General features: G+C 37.6%; 2 protein-coding genes across 3 annotated transcripts in view; one reads left to right on the top strand and one right to left on the bottom strand.

Moving 5' to 3' along the window:
* Positions 1-16,598, bottom strand: part of CCNH (cyclin H) — a 185,976-nt gene that overhangs the window by 142,117 nt on the left and 27,261 nt on the right. The window lies entirely within an intron of this gene.
* RASA1 (RAS p21 protein activator 1) overlaps positions 1-16,598 on the top strand; it is a gene marked incomplete at its 5' end in the record, with an annotated part of 60,453 nt that overhangs the window by 29,638 nt on the left and 14,217 nt on the right. For both annotated transcript variants that reach the window (XM_082074273.1, XM_082074274.1), the window contains 7 exons: positions 2,761-2,839; positions 5,548-5,668; positions 7,435-7,591; positions 9,895-9,982; positions 12,170-12,247; positions 13,522-13,679; positions 13,966-14,042. In XM_082074273.1, the coding sequence (XP_081930399.1) occupies positions 2,761-2,839; positions 5,548-5,668; positions 7,435-7,591; positions 9,895-9,982; positions 12,170-12,247; positions 13,522-13,679; positions 13,966-14,042 (758 nt within the window). The remainder of the gene's footprint in view (positions 1-2,760; positions 2,840-5,547; positions 5,669-7,434; positions 7,592-9,894; positions 9,983-12,169; positions 12,248-13,521; positions 13,680-13,965; positions 14,043-16,598) is intronic.

Below are 16,598 nucleotides of genomic sequence, written 5' to 3'. Positions count from 1 at the left end.
TGGCTCAGTGACAGCAAAACACTGGTGTGCCACCAACACGGCATTTCAGTCGCACACCTAAAACAGAACATTGCATGGGCTGCTGACAAGAAAATTAACTCCATTGCAGGCAGGCCACATGCAGTTGTGATTTCTGTAAATTTCTGTAACCATGTCATCAAATCTCAGTCCGAAGATGTGCGGTTGTGAGTGTACTGTGAGGGTGATAGGACAAGTTACCTAGAAAGGTATGAAGTCTCCATCCTTGGAGATGCTCAGGATATGATTGAAGAAGGGCACAGAGCAACCTGGCCTTGTTGAGCTGCTTTGGCTGAGGACTTGGCCTTGGTGTTCTCCAGAACTGCTTTCTGTGCTCAGCTGCCCTGTGAATAACTTCATATGCAATTTTCACGGTGTTTTTATGTGATGTTTCAATCCTGATTTTAGAACATGCGGTAGGAAAAGCACACCAGGCCATTTCTCCTGTCTTTACCTGCCTTCTTTCCAAAATTCAACCTACATAACAGGTTTCATTCAAAAAAACCTGTAAAATCAGGGGGTTGTCTTTGTGATTCTGTGTCACAGGAGAGGATAAGAAACATTGGCCCTGTAGCTGAGAATGAGCTTTCAAGTTATCTTGAATTTGAGAGGCAGCACAATTGGAAAATTTAGTAGACAATTCAAAGATAATTTTGTTTCAACTGGCAGATTAATCTGTATTGTGATATCCTGGAGAATGTGGGTTTAACATTAATTCTTTGTAATTTAACAATGGTGTTGCTTAGTTCTGCTTTCTGGATTCTTTGTTATTTGAAATGTCAGCTCTTGGAATAACTCTGAATTCACTCTTTAAGTATTAAAAAAGTGATACTGCTGCTGGTGATGAGATACTTCTAAAATCCTACAAGTAGTTGAGATCTGGGGAACCTAACAAGCCATATGCTGAGCACTTTAAAATCACCAAAGTAACTGTAATGTAGTATTGAGATCCATCTTTATTTCTGTATGTCAGACCAAGTTCAATAACGTTTTCAAAATCCATGCTTACTTACCCCGTCCTTGATGCGTTTTGTGCAAGCGGGAGTTTTGTTTCTGCCAGACATTGAAAAGGGCTGTGATTCATTTTCCTGTCCCTTAGATAAGTTTTGTGGTCAGTCCGATTTCACGCTTGACGTCCTACACGTTAGATAACTGCGATCGCTTGCAGATTCCACGTCCTGCAGCGTACTTGTCTGGAGATACCTGGTATCTTTGTGTTCGCAGCGGTGGGTTTGTTCTGGCTTTTGGAAGGGGAACGCACAAGTGACCGTCTGAGTCGAGTTTGCGAGGGCTGCAGGGACAAGCCCTTAGTCACTCCATCGAGGCAGAAAGCCCCAGGCTATATAAACTACAAAAGGGAGTTTTCAGATACAACCGAGTTTATTCTTCAGCCTGTTTAACGATACTGGAAGAAATTAGGCACCTGCTCCTAACATTGAGGAACTCCTGCTGGCATTTTTAACCCAGGAAGGAGAGGCGGCATTGACAGTCAAGGTATTCTTGATATGAGTAAAACCGTGTAATGCTGTTTTACTTACTACAAGGTGTTTGTGGTACCTGTTGAACACGCAAAATATAATGACCGAGTCATTGTTTTCTGTAGTGTGGCAAAGTTTACATTTTTATGCAGAAAATGGCATATGCAGATCGCATCTTGGTAAAAATTGAAATAAATAATTTGATTTCAGTAATGCTGAAATAAAAATTCATTTCATTCTACAGACCTGAAAAAGAAAAAGTATTTTTGGGAAGATTAATTGTTTTATCAAGTGTGCGCTACTTTGTAGCTTTAGAATGAGAGAGAAAAGTGACGAGATATCTTGCTATTGCTTTATTTAAATGTTTTTGAGATTATTCTTAGAGTATCAGATATTGTTCTTGTGTTGGACACAACTGTATCCAGTTGTAACAGGTCGAAGATTTCATTGCTATGTGCTTTATTATCTGTGCACACACAGCTAAGTGTGTGCGAAGTGAGAAAACACACTATTTTCTTTCTCCTGCTGAATTATTTAGTTCTTTTTTTAGGTTGATATTTTGCATATGAATGATTAATTTCTATTGATGTCCATTTTGCTGTTCTTTATTATGGTGTAAATTTCGGGTAACTGCAAAAAAAAGATTAACTCGAAAGACTTGAATTTCAGATTGTATCTTTCACTACTTCTCAGCTTCCCAAATGCAATTGTTATCTGAATCTGGTGATTAAAATGCAAGCTTTCCTGTAGAGGAGTGTTATTGATTGAGTATTTAATTTAGCAGGATAGCTCTTTGATTTCAAAGTATAATCTCTGTAAACTCCGCTACAAATCTTGTTTTCTATTCCTGTCCTCCTAGAAGGAAATTGTTCTACACATGCGGTATCTCCCATTCCCCTTCCCTACTTACTCTGGGACTTTGAAATTTATTGCCAATGAAATAGCAATTTTCAGCCTGTTTGGAGAGCTGGTAATGCACATGCGCTGCTTGACTGTGGTAAAAGCAGTGTCCTCATTTAGCATTTTAAGTAACTAATTAAAATATTTTGCAGAGTTTAGAATTAATACATTCTGAGTACAGTTTAGCGAACTTTCTTGACTTCAGTATATTAGTAAATTCTCATTGCTACGAAGGAGATTATGAGGTTTAGCACTTGATTTTATTAAAACTGTGAGAAAGTTTTCTGTGGTTTTGTGCACATTCTCAAGCAGAGCGAAATCCAGCCTGTTTAACATTTTAATCCTCTTTTTCTTATTGGAACAGTATTGCTGACATCATTGAGCACTATAGAAAGGAACAGATTGTAGAGGGATATTACCTTAAAGACCCTGTTCCCATGCAGGTAAGATTTCATCTCTGGGCGTTTGTTGTTGGAGACACAGACATAATCATCACTGAATCAGTTTATACTATGGGAACTGAATTACAGCAGAGATACCCATTATAGTAAAACAGTATCATCTCCTATTTTAATGTTTTTAGCATGTGTTTCTCTAGTTTTATCCTCAAATGCATTACCTTACCAGAGGGTGGCTTTTAGTCAATATAAAACACGGTGAGCTGTCTCTGTCCTGACGTGTTCACCCTCTCCCCTGTGTGTGGAAAAGCTTCAGGGACTGTTGCAGGGTTTGTTCTGGAGCACTCTGGCCCCATAGCAGAAGTTCATTCCAAGAGACCACCAGTAATAACCACACCACATCATCTAGCTTTTCGTAAGCTTATAGTTAGCTATAAAGTATACATATATATATTGTTCCCTCTCTGTTCCCAAACTTTCAGTGCTTAGGAGTTTAATTTCCTCCCTAGAGTTATGGTCAATTAATTCCCCTTTGCGAGGTCTCTTCTATTAATATGAGAACATGTCTTCTTTTTTCCCTTAGCTCACTAAGTGTACCAAAGCTGTCCCTTTGTAATGTTCTCATAGTCGCCCTGCTGGCAACCATTTTGGTGCCAGCTCTCCTGTTTTAAAATGTCATGTACCAGCACAGTTTAGAGTACCATATCATGGGTAATTCCCTGTCTCTCTGGAAAACGGTTTGGAGAAATATCCTAGAACAGGTGTCGTATTCTGTGGTGGGTTGACCTCGGCGAGCAGCTAAGGACCCGCACCTTTGCTTGTTCACCCCTGTCCTGTGGGATGGGCACAGAATCGAAGACACTCCTGGGTTGAGGTAAATGCAGTTTAATAAGCAAAGGGTTGGTGGGGGTGCCAAGTGCAGTCACTCACCACCTCCCACAAGCAGACTCATTTCCAGGTGGTCTCTGAGCACCAGTCACCCAGGAAGACACCTCCCCCACCCCAAAACATGCAGTTCTATTGCTGATCGTGATGTTGTAGGGCACGGAATGTGCTTTTGGTCAGCTTCTTGCCAGCCCAGTCACCTCGCTGAGGAGGAGGAAATGGAGAAGTCCTTGACTCTGTGTAGGCACTGATCAGCAACAGCCAAAATGTTTTAGTCACAAAACTAAAACACGATACCACAAGGACTGCTGTGATGAAAGTTAACTCCATCCCTGCCAGACCCAGCACCTTGTCACAGCCACGTTATCTCATAACTCAGTCCTCCTCTGAGTGACGCAGCTGGCCAGGTTTCTCATGTTCTGTTTTCCAGTGGTAACTATCAACAGATGTAACTTTTCTGTTGTACTAGTAGACTTACACACTGTTCTTACGATCTTTTGTGTACTGCTGATTCTCTTGATCATCAGTGCTTCCCATTTATTTGCTTGTGCTTGGTAATGTGGCTGGGACAACAAGCAAATAATGAATCCTGAGATTGCTCCTTGGAAGGCTTCACTGGTAACTTTCCTCATGCTCTTGAATCGTGGCAGTAATTGTCTTAATTTTAGCCTTTTTGCATATGTACTTACAGTTCCTGTATTAATAATCTCTGCATCGACTAATTTTTCCTGTGAGACTACTTCAGATTCCTTTAACATATTCAGATATATTTGTGACTTTCTTTGTTTAAAATTTAGTGGTCACTGGTACAATTTATGTTTGGCTTAGTTATCTCCCTTCCACACTGCCATGTTCTGTGTTTTTCAAAAAGTCTTGCATGCTTTTAAACTCAGTCTGATTGACCTCCTGTGTCTAATATGAAATATACTTCAAAATACTTGTCACCAAATCTGTTATTTTGCACACTACCCCTTAAGTAGTTAATGTGGAAATTATCTTGAGCTCATAAACATCTGGATGTTGCTTCCATTATATGTCATGTAATTCCTGTTAGTATTACCAAAGTAGTTTTACCAAAGTAGTTTTTGTCTTTTTTTTTTCCAAATCATAATTCTTGTAGATACATAGAAAAAGAAGAAAAATAGAATGTTTGGTATAAGGCGATTCATATGTTACTGTTCACCTTGTTGCTGTTTTCACTGCTTGACAGTCTTGCTTTTCAAGTTCTGTTACAGCTAAAGAACTTTTGCTGATCAGCTTACTCAGCAAGGTCAAACTTGGCTTGGCTTTTGGCCATTCTCATTTGTTACTTGCATTCCAGATCCTACGTTTTATGTGTGAATTTATCCTTTTTCTGTTTCCTGTTTTTTTTTTTTATTTTTTTTTGTGGGTTTTTTTTTGGTCTAGAGTTCTACTCAATTAGGACACATGAGTTCTAATGAGGTTAATGAGGGACTGTGCAACTTTGAGTCGGTTTTAATTGTGATTATCCATGATTACTCCGTCCCAAAAGCTTTGATTGAAGGCAGTTAGAAGCTAGATAAATCTTTAAAGAATTGCATGAATTAATAGAAATCATCACGAAAGAACCTGCTTTTTATTTAGGATGAAAAATATACAATGGTACTTAGTAGAAAGTGTTTTTTATTGAAACCTTTTTTTCTCCAATATTTATGGAAATAGTTATATTACATTTCTAGCAAGTGTATGGTATGAAAAATTATGTTGCTTTACTAGAATGCATGAGAGAAAACAATAGTAGTGAGTTGGTAGCATTCAGTAAGATGATGCTGGTTGCAGCTTCATAGTATGCAATTTTTAATGGTGATTTCTGAGCTTAATATATGTTTTTCTTACATGTTTACCAGCACCAAGAGCAAGTGCTTAATGATACACTGGATGGCAAAGAAATCTACAATACAATTCGTCGGAAAACAAAGGATGCTTTTTATAAAAATATTGTGAAAAAAGGTTATCTTCTGAAAAAAAGTGAGTTATGTTTATTTTTTGGTACTTAAAAAACCTGCCTTCTCCAAGCTGAACATGCATCCTTAGTGAAGTTAATATAGAATGAATAGAACAACGCGAAGCATAAAGTTACATGCAGTGTGAAAACGCTGATTGGCAGCTGTTCAGAGCACAGCACAAGAACTAGGCATCCTTGTCAAAGGTAGCCTTCAAACTCATTAAATTAAGTATATTATTGTAAAATGTGTTTGTATTTAACATGGAACTCATTAAATTCTGGCTGGTAGAGTAGGTTAGAGAGAGCTAGAGTGGTATCAATCTCTGCATTCATTGCAGGGTGCAGCTGATGTAGTTTTGTTATTCCAAGTTAGGTCGTATGTTTTAAATTTTGAATTTAAAATGTATATTCTGCTGTATGAGATACATAGCTACTTTCCTAGGGTTCTAACACTGACACAGTCACCATAACACACAGAAATACATTGACACACAAATACGTATTGATTCAACTCAGTATAACCCTGACGAATTGCTATTGAGCAAGTCTTAGAAGTTCTGAGTAAGCTAGTCCCTTAACAACTGTTACTTTTCTACTATTTAAAAAATCGGCATTAATGGAAACAGAAAAGCTGTTGGTAGTAAAATGTAGGCAAATGGCAGAGCCCATAACTAGAAGGGTGGGTTACAGTCAGTAATCTGGATACCAACCAGAATTGAGAAAGTATGATTTTAAATATAGCTAAATATGAGAGAGACATTTAAAAACTCACACCGCCCCAAACTGTAGACCCTCTGAACAGAACAAGGAAATCGTCCCTTCTGTTGAGAAGGATGAGTCTGAGAGAATGTGTTAGAGGGATGTCACAGAGTGAGGGATCAAATGAGAATGTATTGACAACCATTACCTAACACAGATAACGAGATACTTTAAATGTGCAAACCAGAGTACTGAGTGGGTGTAGGGAGACGCACAAAGCTGCATATGGAGCAAATTCAATAACATCACTCTTCCATCTAGGTGACAGAGTGTAATAACTGGATGTTAGATTTGTCTATTCATAACACTTTTGCTACTCGTTTATTGAGGCCTGTGGTGGATTTGTGATGATCAGAGTATAAAATTAAGGCTGTAAGGGTTTTTTTTTTTTTAATTATTTCTAAATGGTATCATGACTTCTGCATTAATTAGTTGCAGAAAGTTCCTACTGTGTTGTAGTTCAGAGAAAATTTTCTCTGAAACAAGTGGAACCAGACAAATTCTTAGATATAGTATCATTTGGAGCATGCTTCTGATTTAAATTTGCATATGGCATATTCCCATATCTTCAGCCATATTGTTTTTAGATACTGTAATGCAATCTGTTAAATGTCGGTCGGAGTTTGGGAGTAACTTTTTCATGTTGAGAGTCTATTTCTTGATTAAAATTGTAATAAATGGAGACACAGAGCATTATTATTTGCAAACTGTGTAGATGCAGAGGTTTAACATTGCCAGGAACTCACTGTCCAAGCAGCTCATCCGCACTTGCTTAATCCTCTGGAAATTAGTGAAAATCTTTAGGGAACCTTTTGCCACCTCTACCTGCATCTCTGAAGAGGGTCTGGATTTAGCCACATGCAGAAAATTGAGTATATGTACTGATATTATAGCTTTACTGTGATTACCTATACATTGTTCTTCTGTTTGCAATTTGACAAAAATGTTACTGCCCTGTTTTGTTTCCTGCATTTACAAAATTTATACTTTCTTAAAGAGTATTGTAACTTTTTGCTTGACATTTCCACAGGTAAAGGAAAGAGATGGAAGAACTTGTACTTTATATTAGAGGGAAATGATGCCCAGCTTATTTATTTTGAAAGTGAAAAACGAGCCACAAAACCTAAAGGACTAATAGACCTTAGCGTGTGTTCTGTCTACGGAGTACATGACAGTTTGTTTGGCAGGTAAGATGCTGAATTTTAATTCTCACATGTGCAGCAAGAGACTCGACTGCTGGTTTGGGACACGTGCAAGACGTGGGCAACACGTTGCTAGCAAACGAGTAGCCCTGGCTTGTAATGTGGCTCTTGGTTCATAACAAGGACCTCTAGTGTTGTGGAGTGCGAGAGAAGATGTAGCCAGAGGTACCTGATGAGTAGTAACTTGTTTAGCCATGGCAACTCAGTTGCTAGCAACTGTTCGTAAACAACATCTAGTTAGAAATTGTAGAATTTAGTATTGAAGTTTTATTGTGAGATAAGATGCGATGATGGTTCGAGCTTATTTTGCATTGCCACTTTGAAATATTGAGTGCATTAATTATTCCACGTTTCATTTTACAGACACTGGAGGTTATAATCTGAGGGGTTTAACCCTTTTGAACCAAGAATTGACAGGATAAAGAATTCTGTCAGTTCTGAAAGATCTGCATTTTCTTGATAGGTATTTGAAATCAAACTTGGTTAGATGGAGTCTAGAAGTGCTTTTCTATTTAAGAACAAGTACTATTGTTAAATTAGACCAATTTAGCAGTAAACTAGTTCATAAAAGTCAACAGCCTCAGAAATTATTTTTGCACAATTACTATATTCAGAGACAATTTTCACATCAAATCTTATTTGCTGTAATACTTTGATATTCAAAATTCATCAGCTTCGAGGGATATGATTATCAGCAAACAAGTTGAGAATCAGAAGTCTTTTCAATATTGTTAATAACAAGAAACATATTTGTTCACGGGTAGTTACAAAAAAAGCCTCCACTGTCCTGAATTATAATGTCACGTGGAAGAAATAGGTTCACTTACTCCTACAAGTGTTGGATAAAAATTATGGTTATCCTGTGGATCTTAATATATTAAAAATGATGCAGAGTCAATTTATTTGTCTGAGAAAACTTCAGGACTCTTAAAATTAGTGTCATTTCTTAAGAGGCAGGACCGGTGCTTTTATTTGATCTGTTGTGTTGTTGCTTTTTCATTGTTTGGGGTTTTTTAAAAAATAATTTTGAAAAAAACCTCATTAAACTAATGGAATGAGAAGCATAAATTTAGGTAAAGGGTACCAGGACAGTAATAAAAAAAAAAAAATACTGAAATATTCCTTGTGTAAGTTGGCAATTACACAGGAGGCTGTGGTGTGTATTGTAAACAAGCAATATTTTGGTTAACCATGACTGTCTCTTAAGCAGCTTTTAAGAAACACTGTGCTGTAAGTTGAAGTTGGACAGTAAGTGGCACTAATTGAGGGGGGAGGAGATGGATGGTCACACAAGCTTAGGAAGCTCTTAGTGAGATGAAGCTGCTCCTGCATTTTAAGTAATAACTGCATTTGCCCTTGTCTCAGAAGTACGTTGAAGTGTGTAGCTTTGTATGATTCTTTTGTGGTGATGATTTAAGTAACCCCAGACCCAGCTACATCCCTTTTGCTGTGTCAGCGCTTCTGCAGGCGCTGAAATCCACGCAGACCGAAACTCCTTTGCAAGTGAAGGGGGACACTTCATGTCAACACTGTTTTTGGGAGAACTGAATTTCCTTGAGCACAGTGTGAGAGATCACGAGTGAAGTGTGTGCTTTAAATAGCTTGTAATTTAACAAAACAATGCTTTTTCTGGTTGACTTTTTGGCAAGCGAGGTACACAAAATGGCAAAGACACTATAATTGTATTTAGGGTTGTAGAGGTTTGTGTTACATACATTCAGTGATTAGTGTGTGATCCGGTACACATTTCATGTCTCGAAAGAACCATAAGGAATTCTCTATCTGAATGCGTCCCATGTTAATATTGTTTCCCGAACTCCTGAAAGAACAAATCCTTAATGTCAGATTAATTGGTTGGGAACTAATGCTGAACCTCTCCCACTTTTCAAATCTCCAGGAAGAATCCTTGTTGACTTGTCCATTACCAGATGCCTTTTTTTGCCTCGATTGTGGGTTGGCATACAGGCCTGTTCAGTACAGACTGTTCTAAAAGCTTCTCAATATTCCAAAACAAATTAGCAATACTGTTATTTTCTTGAAATGAAATAATACATTCAAAACAAATAGAGTTTTGAAGCACTTGGGGAATGTTCTAGTTGGAGTTCTTCCTCTTTCCGTGTGTGATGGTGCTACGTGTACAGAACAAAGAACTGATTCAATGATTCTTACAAAGAGCAGAAACGTATTTGTTCAGTGTAAACTTCATTTTGGCACAGATCAACAAGTGAAAGTGTCTGTTAATTTTACAGAGATTACTAAAACTTATATTTGTTTTGTTTATTTTTAAGGCCAAACTGTTTTCAGATAGTAGTTCAGCACTTTAGTGAAGAGCATTACATCTTCTACTTCGCGGGCGAAACTCCAGAACAAGCTCAGGTGAGAGGTTTTTGTTGGTAAATATAATTTAAGAAGTAACTTTTTGTCTTGTGGTGTTTAATGATATTGTCCTCCTTGAAACAGCTTTGCATGTGTATCACAAATAGTGACTGTGTCTACATTAGCAGGTGTTAAAATGGAGTAGGAGTGGATCTGTAAGGGGAACAGTTTGTGCTGAAAATCCAGCACCTCTGTTACCTGTCGTTGGGGGTTTTAATTTGGACAAGTTCCATTATTTGGCATCCTTTAGTTGCTAGTGATTATGTTTGCTGATTAAGAATTGTAGGATAGGAGCCCAACTCTCTGAAGTTCACTCACCAGCAGGAGATGAGATGAGAAAATGTCCTTATTTATTAAGGTTGCAGCTCTGAAAGTCCACAGCCCCGAAGTATACTTGTTCCATCCAAAGTTAAGCTTTGTGTTTGATTTTATTTGAATGGAATTAGAGCTGTTTAGAGTACTCATAATATACTGCTATTCACTAGAGCATCAAGGCTATATAAATTAAGTATTCTTCTTATCCTCTATATAAAGGAAAGCACAAATTTTCTTGTTAAATTAATACACATTCGTAAAAGTTGCTGAGATGACATCAGAATGATGTTGTGCCATTTGTCACACGACTTTTACTGTCCTTGAGAATGAGCGTGCTGTATAGTAATTGAGAATATATACCTTGATTTCCACACTCATCACTGTACATTTGTCACATCTGCAATGTCTTTTGTGTTCTAGAAATTAAAGGAATTAAGAATGTGTAGAAGACAGAACACCCTGTCTTGCTCCTTGAACATTTTGTATAATCTACTTTTGGTCTTGATCTGCTTAACAGGCTGTTCATTTATACAGAATACAGTTGGTTTTTTTAATAGTACAGCTTTGGCTCAGGAAAGTTTATAGGTATTTCTCTCTTGAGAAAGTTCAGCATTCTTTATTTTTTAACATTAGAAGAATAGTATTATTTGCATATTGAGGCTCTCTTATTGCGTGACAAATAAATCTGGAAGCTGTGCCATCCTGTGGAGTGCACGTTGTCTTTATTGTTGTATACAAAACAAAGGCAAGTGTGACACGTGGCCTCGCGTGCTGCTGTCGCTCTTCTCACTGCGGCACGTGTTCGTTCTCAACGGTGTAAGATCTGATGTGTGACGGGAAAGGTTTTCCTGCCATGAGGTGTACTGTGCATCCAGGAAATATTTCTCTTGGGATATTTAGGAGTTGTTTGTTTCTTCAGTTGCTCCTTCTGGGAATACAGAAACGAGCCACTGGAGCTTTACGATGCACGTCTGAAAGCTTTTCCTACCGTGGAAGGTTGTGAAAGCTGAAACCCGACCTGCAAAGTGGTCTGAGCTGAGAACACCTGCAGGACGCGTTCCTGTGGTTTTAAATGTGGCGGAGGGTAGGATTGAGACAGTGCTGTGGCTTTTTCAGTGACGTTTTAAAACTGTACTTTGAGAACAGATAGCAGGTCTTTGAGATATCAGACTTAAGGCTGTTGGCCAAAACCTAAATTTTGTGCTTTGTAAGAGAATGTGACCGTAACAAATCTTCCACCTTCCAAAGGCCCCTTCCAGAGCCCTGCAGTGACTTTACCGAGGTGACCTGGCAGTGCCTCTTAGCAGCTTATTTGTTTTAAAAAAATACACACAAAGGTTCTACAGTCGGTTTGTTGTTAGACAACCTGTTTATTTCCGTGTTCAAAATGGAATCCATTCGCTCTGCTGTTCGCATTTGTGAGCAAAGTGGGGAATGTTGAATGTGCGCTCTGTGTTTCTCTGTTAATGTTGTTATAGTTTTTGTTACGACTGCCATACAGAAGTACTGGAGAGAATAATCAGTAATTTTGTAATTTGCAAACAAGTTTCTCTTCATTTTGTATAGCATTTGTAATTTCATGTAGTAGTACTAGACCGGAAAATTGGAAAAGGTCACACTGTATATCCATTAGTAATGCCTGATATTTCTAAAAGAGAAAATGGTTCAGATTTGCAAATCCTTTCTTAAATTGTGCTCAGTAAAGGTAAGAGTTTTGCTTTAATATTCAAACTTCCATACTCCTGGAATTACAGAAAACTTAGGTTTTGCCAAGCAAAAGGGAAAATATCATGTATGCTTTTTAGATACGTCTGTTCACTGCAAGAAGCTGTATCTGACTTCATTACATTATTCTGTGTCCTTCCCTCTTAGGACTGGATGAAAGCTCTGCAGATGTTTTGCAGTTTAAGAAAAACCAGTCCAGGAACATCAAATAAACGTCTACGTCAGGTGAAGCTGATATTATGGGGTTGGCGGTGCATGGGGAGGAGTGTTTTGTCTCCTCGTTGCAAAACAATACTGATAAATATCAGAATTTTCCTTTCAACAGTATTAAATCCTGCGTGTACTTACTTTCCTGTTTGGAGTTATGCACTCCACTTGTGAAACCAGAGAGAATGACATACACTTTGTTATAATATCTACATGCCTAAAAAGCAAAGTGGCTTAGGGAATCTGCATGCTTATTACTAGGTATTATTTTCTGACTACATTTGCGTAAAAGTGTAAAGAAGTTTGTATTGTCTTCTAAAATTTACCACGTACAGGAGGCTTTAGAAATTTGACAGACTTCATGTGACGCGTAAACAAGATACTTGTTTAATATTATGCATTTGCAGTAACAAATAAATGCTGAACCGTGCTCGTGGCTTAATTTCTCTTGGCCTCTTAAAAATGCTGAATGTGTGAGAATTTCCTCAGAGGTAGAGAACAGATAGTCAGAAATGGCTTAGTCTGTAATGATTGGAGAGTAACAGGAAAATACGCCAAATACTTTTGAATGTTAGGAATATTGAGTATAGTGGTTCTAACAGACAGTGGCGAAAGGAATAAAATAGGATGTTTTTCAGGACACACAGGTGGTCTGTAGTTAATATTAAAGTTGTTTGGATAATTCTGAAAAAATTAACTAAGTTAAGTGAATTCACAGGTAAAGTGGCAGGTGGAATTGGGGGCTTCAGGCTGCAGAAGCAAAGAGCACGACAGTCTGAAATAATTATTTACTTCAAAAAGTGAAAACAATACCCATCTACATAAAGGAATAGAATGTAATGAGTTGCACAAGGGAATTTTACATAATCTGTTAGGAAAGCACCAAATAAGCCATTGTGCTTATAAGCCGTTGTGTTTAGAATTGTTCATGGCTCTCACTCGAGGTGCCAGTCTTTGATTTCAGTAAATTTTTTCATAGAAAAGTTAGTATTTGCAAATTCTAATGCCTCAAGCTTTTTTTAAAAGAAAAAAACAATATGCCTTAAAAACATGGGGGTGGAGCTTTGTTTTCAGTAGTTGTTTGGGTTACTCTTATTTTGTCACTGGTGCTTCTTAAAATATTGTTCCGTTACTTCTGTTCTTTGCTCTTTTTATTAGCAAATTTTCACTTGTATTCAGTACTCATATATTAATGTTAAGCTTTCACACAGTGGATAAAAAATAATCTATTCATGTGTTCTGTTTTAGGAACAAAAAGTAAATTTTGTGTATGTTTGCTTTTTTTCCCTTAGGTCAGCAGTCTCATTTTGCATGTAGAAGAAGCTCATACGCTCCCAGTAAAGCATTTTACTAACCCGTATTGTAACATCTACCTGAACAGTGTCCAGGTAGCAAAAACACATATCAGGGAAGGGCAGAACCCTGTGTGGTCGGAAGAATTTGTCTTTGAGTGAGTCTTAATCTTCTTGAATTACTGAATTTCACTTGTAAATTGCGTTGCATTTCTTAACACTGTACTGTTTTACGTATGCTTTTTAAAAACACTGTATGTGTGGTTATAAAGCAGCAACCTTTCAGCCAATTTCTGCATGCTCATAATTTTATGCAGGCACCTAAATATGTTCATTACTATAAGTGCCTTTGAATGATAATGAGCAGGATTGAAATGAGTTTAGAATAATCTTAAATGCCAGCCAAGTATAGCATTAATCGAGGCTTTCTGTCTTTTCTCCTAGTGATCTTTCATCTGATATCAATAGATTTGAAATAAGCCTTAGTAACAAAACAAAGAAAAGTAAAGATCCAGATATATGTAAGTATTTTTCTGTAGAAGATGCATGTACGCATGTCAGCAATGGATACTTTGTGTGGTTTTCATTACTCTTGTCAAACCGTTCACAAGATAATTAAGTATATTTTTATGCTCGCCATACTGCTGTGTTTGTATGTTTTAGATTGCTAGGACCAGCTTTCCATTAACTTGCATGTTTTTTAGTAATAAAATTCACAGTAGTGCAGTCCTATATATCCTATAGCTCTGCTCTAGAGTATCTGTTTTGTTATATACAACGGCTCTGCTTACCAGAAAGCAAGAGGAAAGAGAAGCTGCCAGTATTAGTCTGCTCCATTAAATTATAAATTCCACAGATTTTTTTTTTTAAGCCTAATTCCATGGAATTCCTTTTCAGGTTTTTTGTGTCACTTCAAATGGGAAAGAATACATATTTTCTTCTGCCTTCTACAGAAGTTCCCAATAATTTATTTTCCCTGTGTTTCCTAGACAGCTATTTCTTTAACTATGGTTTTGTTTCTGCTCCAGCAATGGCATGCTGGTGAGACCTGTCAGCTTTCAAGAAAATAAAGGTCTTGGTTTGAAGAATGTGGATTCTGAGCTCTTACAGAGAATATTTTGTTTCTATTTTTTTTTTTTTCTCTTCCCACACAATAGGTTTTTCTTCTGTTAACCAAGGTATCTTGTTTCTCACCTTACTTGTTCTGCAGCACCTTCAGCTTCTGCCTCCCACCCACCTTCAGATTTGTTCCAAGATTTCTCTTCCTTTTCTCTATTGTGTTCAGAGACGTCTGTTCCAAAGCCTGTCAGAGTATTTATAATCTATTGCAGTTCTCAGTTTTTGCATATGTTGTGCTATTGGCATGTTTTATATGCCTCGGTGCTAATTTCTTGATTGTGTGACCACGTTCTTGTGCTGTTCTATTCATTTGAGCTGGAAAACTCGTTACCTATTCACACCGAAGCTCTTAATTCTTGAATGGGGTACTTAAGTAACTTCTTTAAGAGTGTTTCTGTAGTTTCCTCCTCTCTGTCCAGACGAAGGAGGTTGTGTTGGCTTTGGATGCATCTGATGGGAGGTGATACAACTCTTCCTTTCCTAGGTCAGGAGCAGGATTGGGCAGGCGCTTTGATTGCAGTCAGGAACACTCGTACAGCATCACCCAACAGTCGTTACGTTTTGGGATAAGGATTAGACTAAGTTAACTTGAATTAAAGCACATCTCCCCAACCCTATGAAATACGTGAAGCGCAGGGGAAAACTTCAGCAAAACCAGACATAACATACCTGTGCGCTGCATTGCCTGAATAACCATTGAATTCTTCAGTAACAGGGGAATTAGTTCTTTTCCATGTTCTCCATTTCAGCCATGGCCCTCAGGGAGTCTGGCACTACTGATTTCCCAGTTTAGTGGTTAAATCAGCTTTTCCAGCTTGCTTTTCTCACCGTGTCATGCAGATTGAAGGGCCAAAACTCTGGTTTTGGTCTCACTGCTTTGTTTCTTTTGTCGTAACATACAAGTTAAATACCAAAATGATACTACCACGAAGGCTAATTTTTTCAGTATTTTAAAATATTTTGTGAGTTTTCAAGTTTTTGAAGTTTGCCTGCTTTGAGTGTTCCATAATTATTGTCGTATTTTTGTTTTTCAGAAGTATATCAAATAGTTAGAAATGAAACCCATCAGTTTAGTATCAATTCTATTTAAATTTTTCTTTGTTTCTCTGGCTCAAAGTGCAGAAGGATTTATTCAAATAAAAATATATAATATGTCTTGAAAAAAATAAAACCCTAGAGTGTATTAGCAGACTTCACCTGCTGCTGCGAACTGAATTAATAAAGAATTACAGGAGGATGGGCTGTGCTAACGAGGCAGTGGCTCGTGACTGCGAAAGGCAGGATTTAGCATGTGCGTATATTGAGCAATTTCCTCTTTCTCCCGATTTCAAATGGCTTTGATTCTGAAACAGAAATCAGAATTCTTCTAGGGTTTTTTTGATGGCTACATTTTGTTCTGGCTGGGTTAGACAAAGGCTTCATAGTAGATTCAGGTTAATTTCCACTCTGAGGACTGAAACAGACTGAAGTTCAAACGACTTTCCATTTTGATTCCCAGATTCTGATTATTAACAAGCAAAATACAATCTTGCTACTAAATATTACGCCTGAAGTCTCATTAGCAAATAAACCATTAAGAAACCTCAGTCTTCTACTTTTCTGTACCAATGCTACTCATAGAAAACATTGCGATTCTTGTTGGATCAGGATCGTTGTGAAGAGAATTCTTACCTGTGTCCTGAGAGATCAGCTCTTGTTTGTTTTGGTGACTTTCTGTGTATTTGTTTCTCTTTCAAAATGGGTTGGATTGCAAAGTGTAAACAGCCTGAATCTTTCAACTAATAGCGGTCTCTTGCTGAAGGTAGCCTACCAATTCAGTGCAAGTCGCTATATGGGAACAAGTCTTGTTCCTTTAAAGTTATTGAATATAAATTACGACAGCAACTATTCTGTAGTTTTTGTACAGATATTTCTGTTATGGCCTTCTTTAAAAAAAAAATATCAAAGCACGGTTATAG

The sequence above is a fragment of the Streptopelia decaocto genome, assembly GCF_964273445.1.
Source record: "Streptopelia decaocto genome assembly, chromosome: Z".
Taxonomy (NCBI): domain Eukaryota; kingdom Metazoa; phylum Chordata; class Aves; order Columbiformes; family Columbidae; genus Streptopelia; species Streptopelia decaocto.
This window is presented reverse-complemented; position numbering and strand designations above follow the sequence as displayed.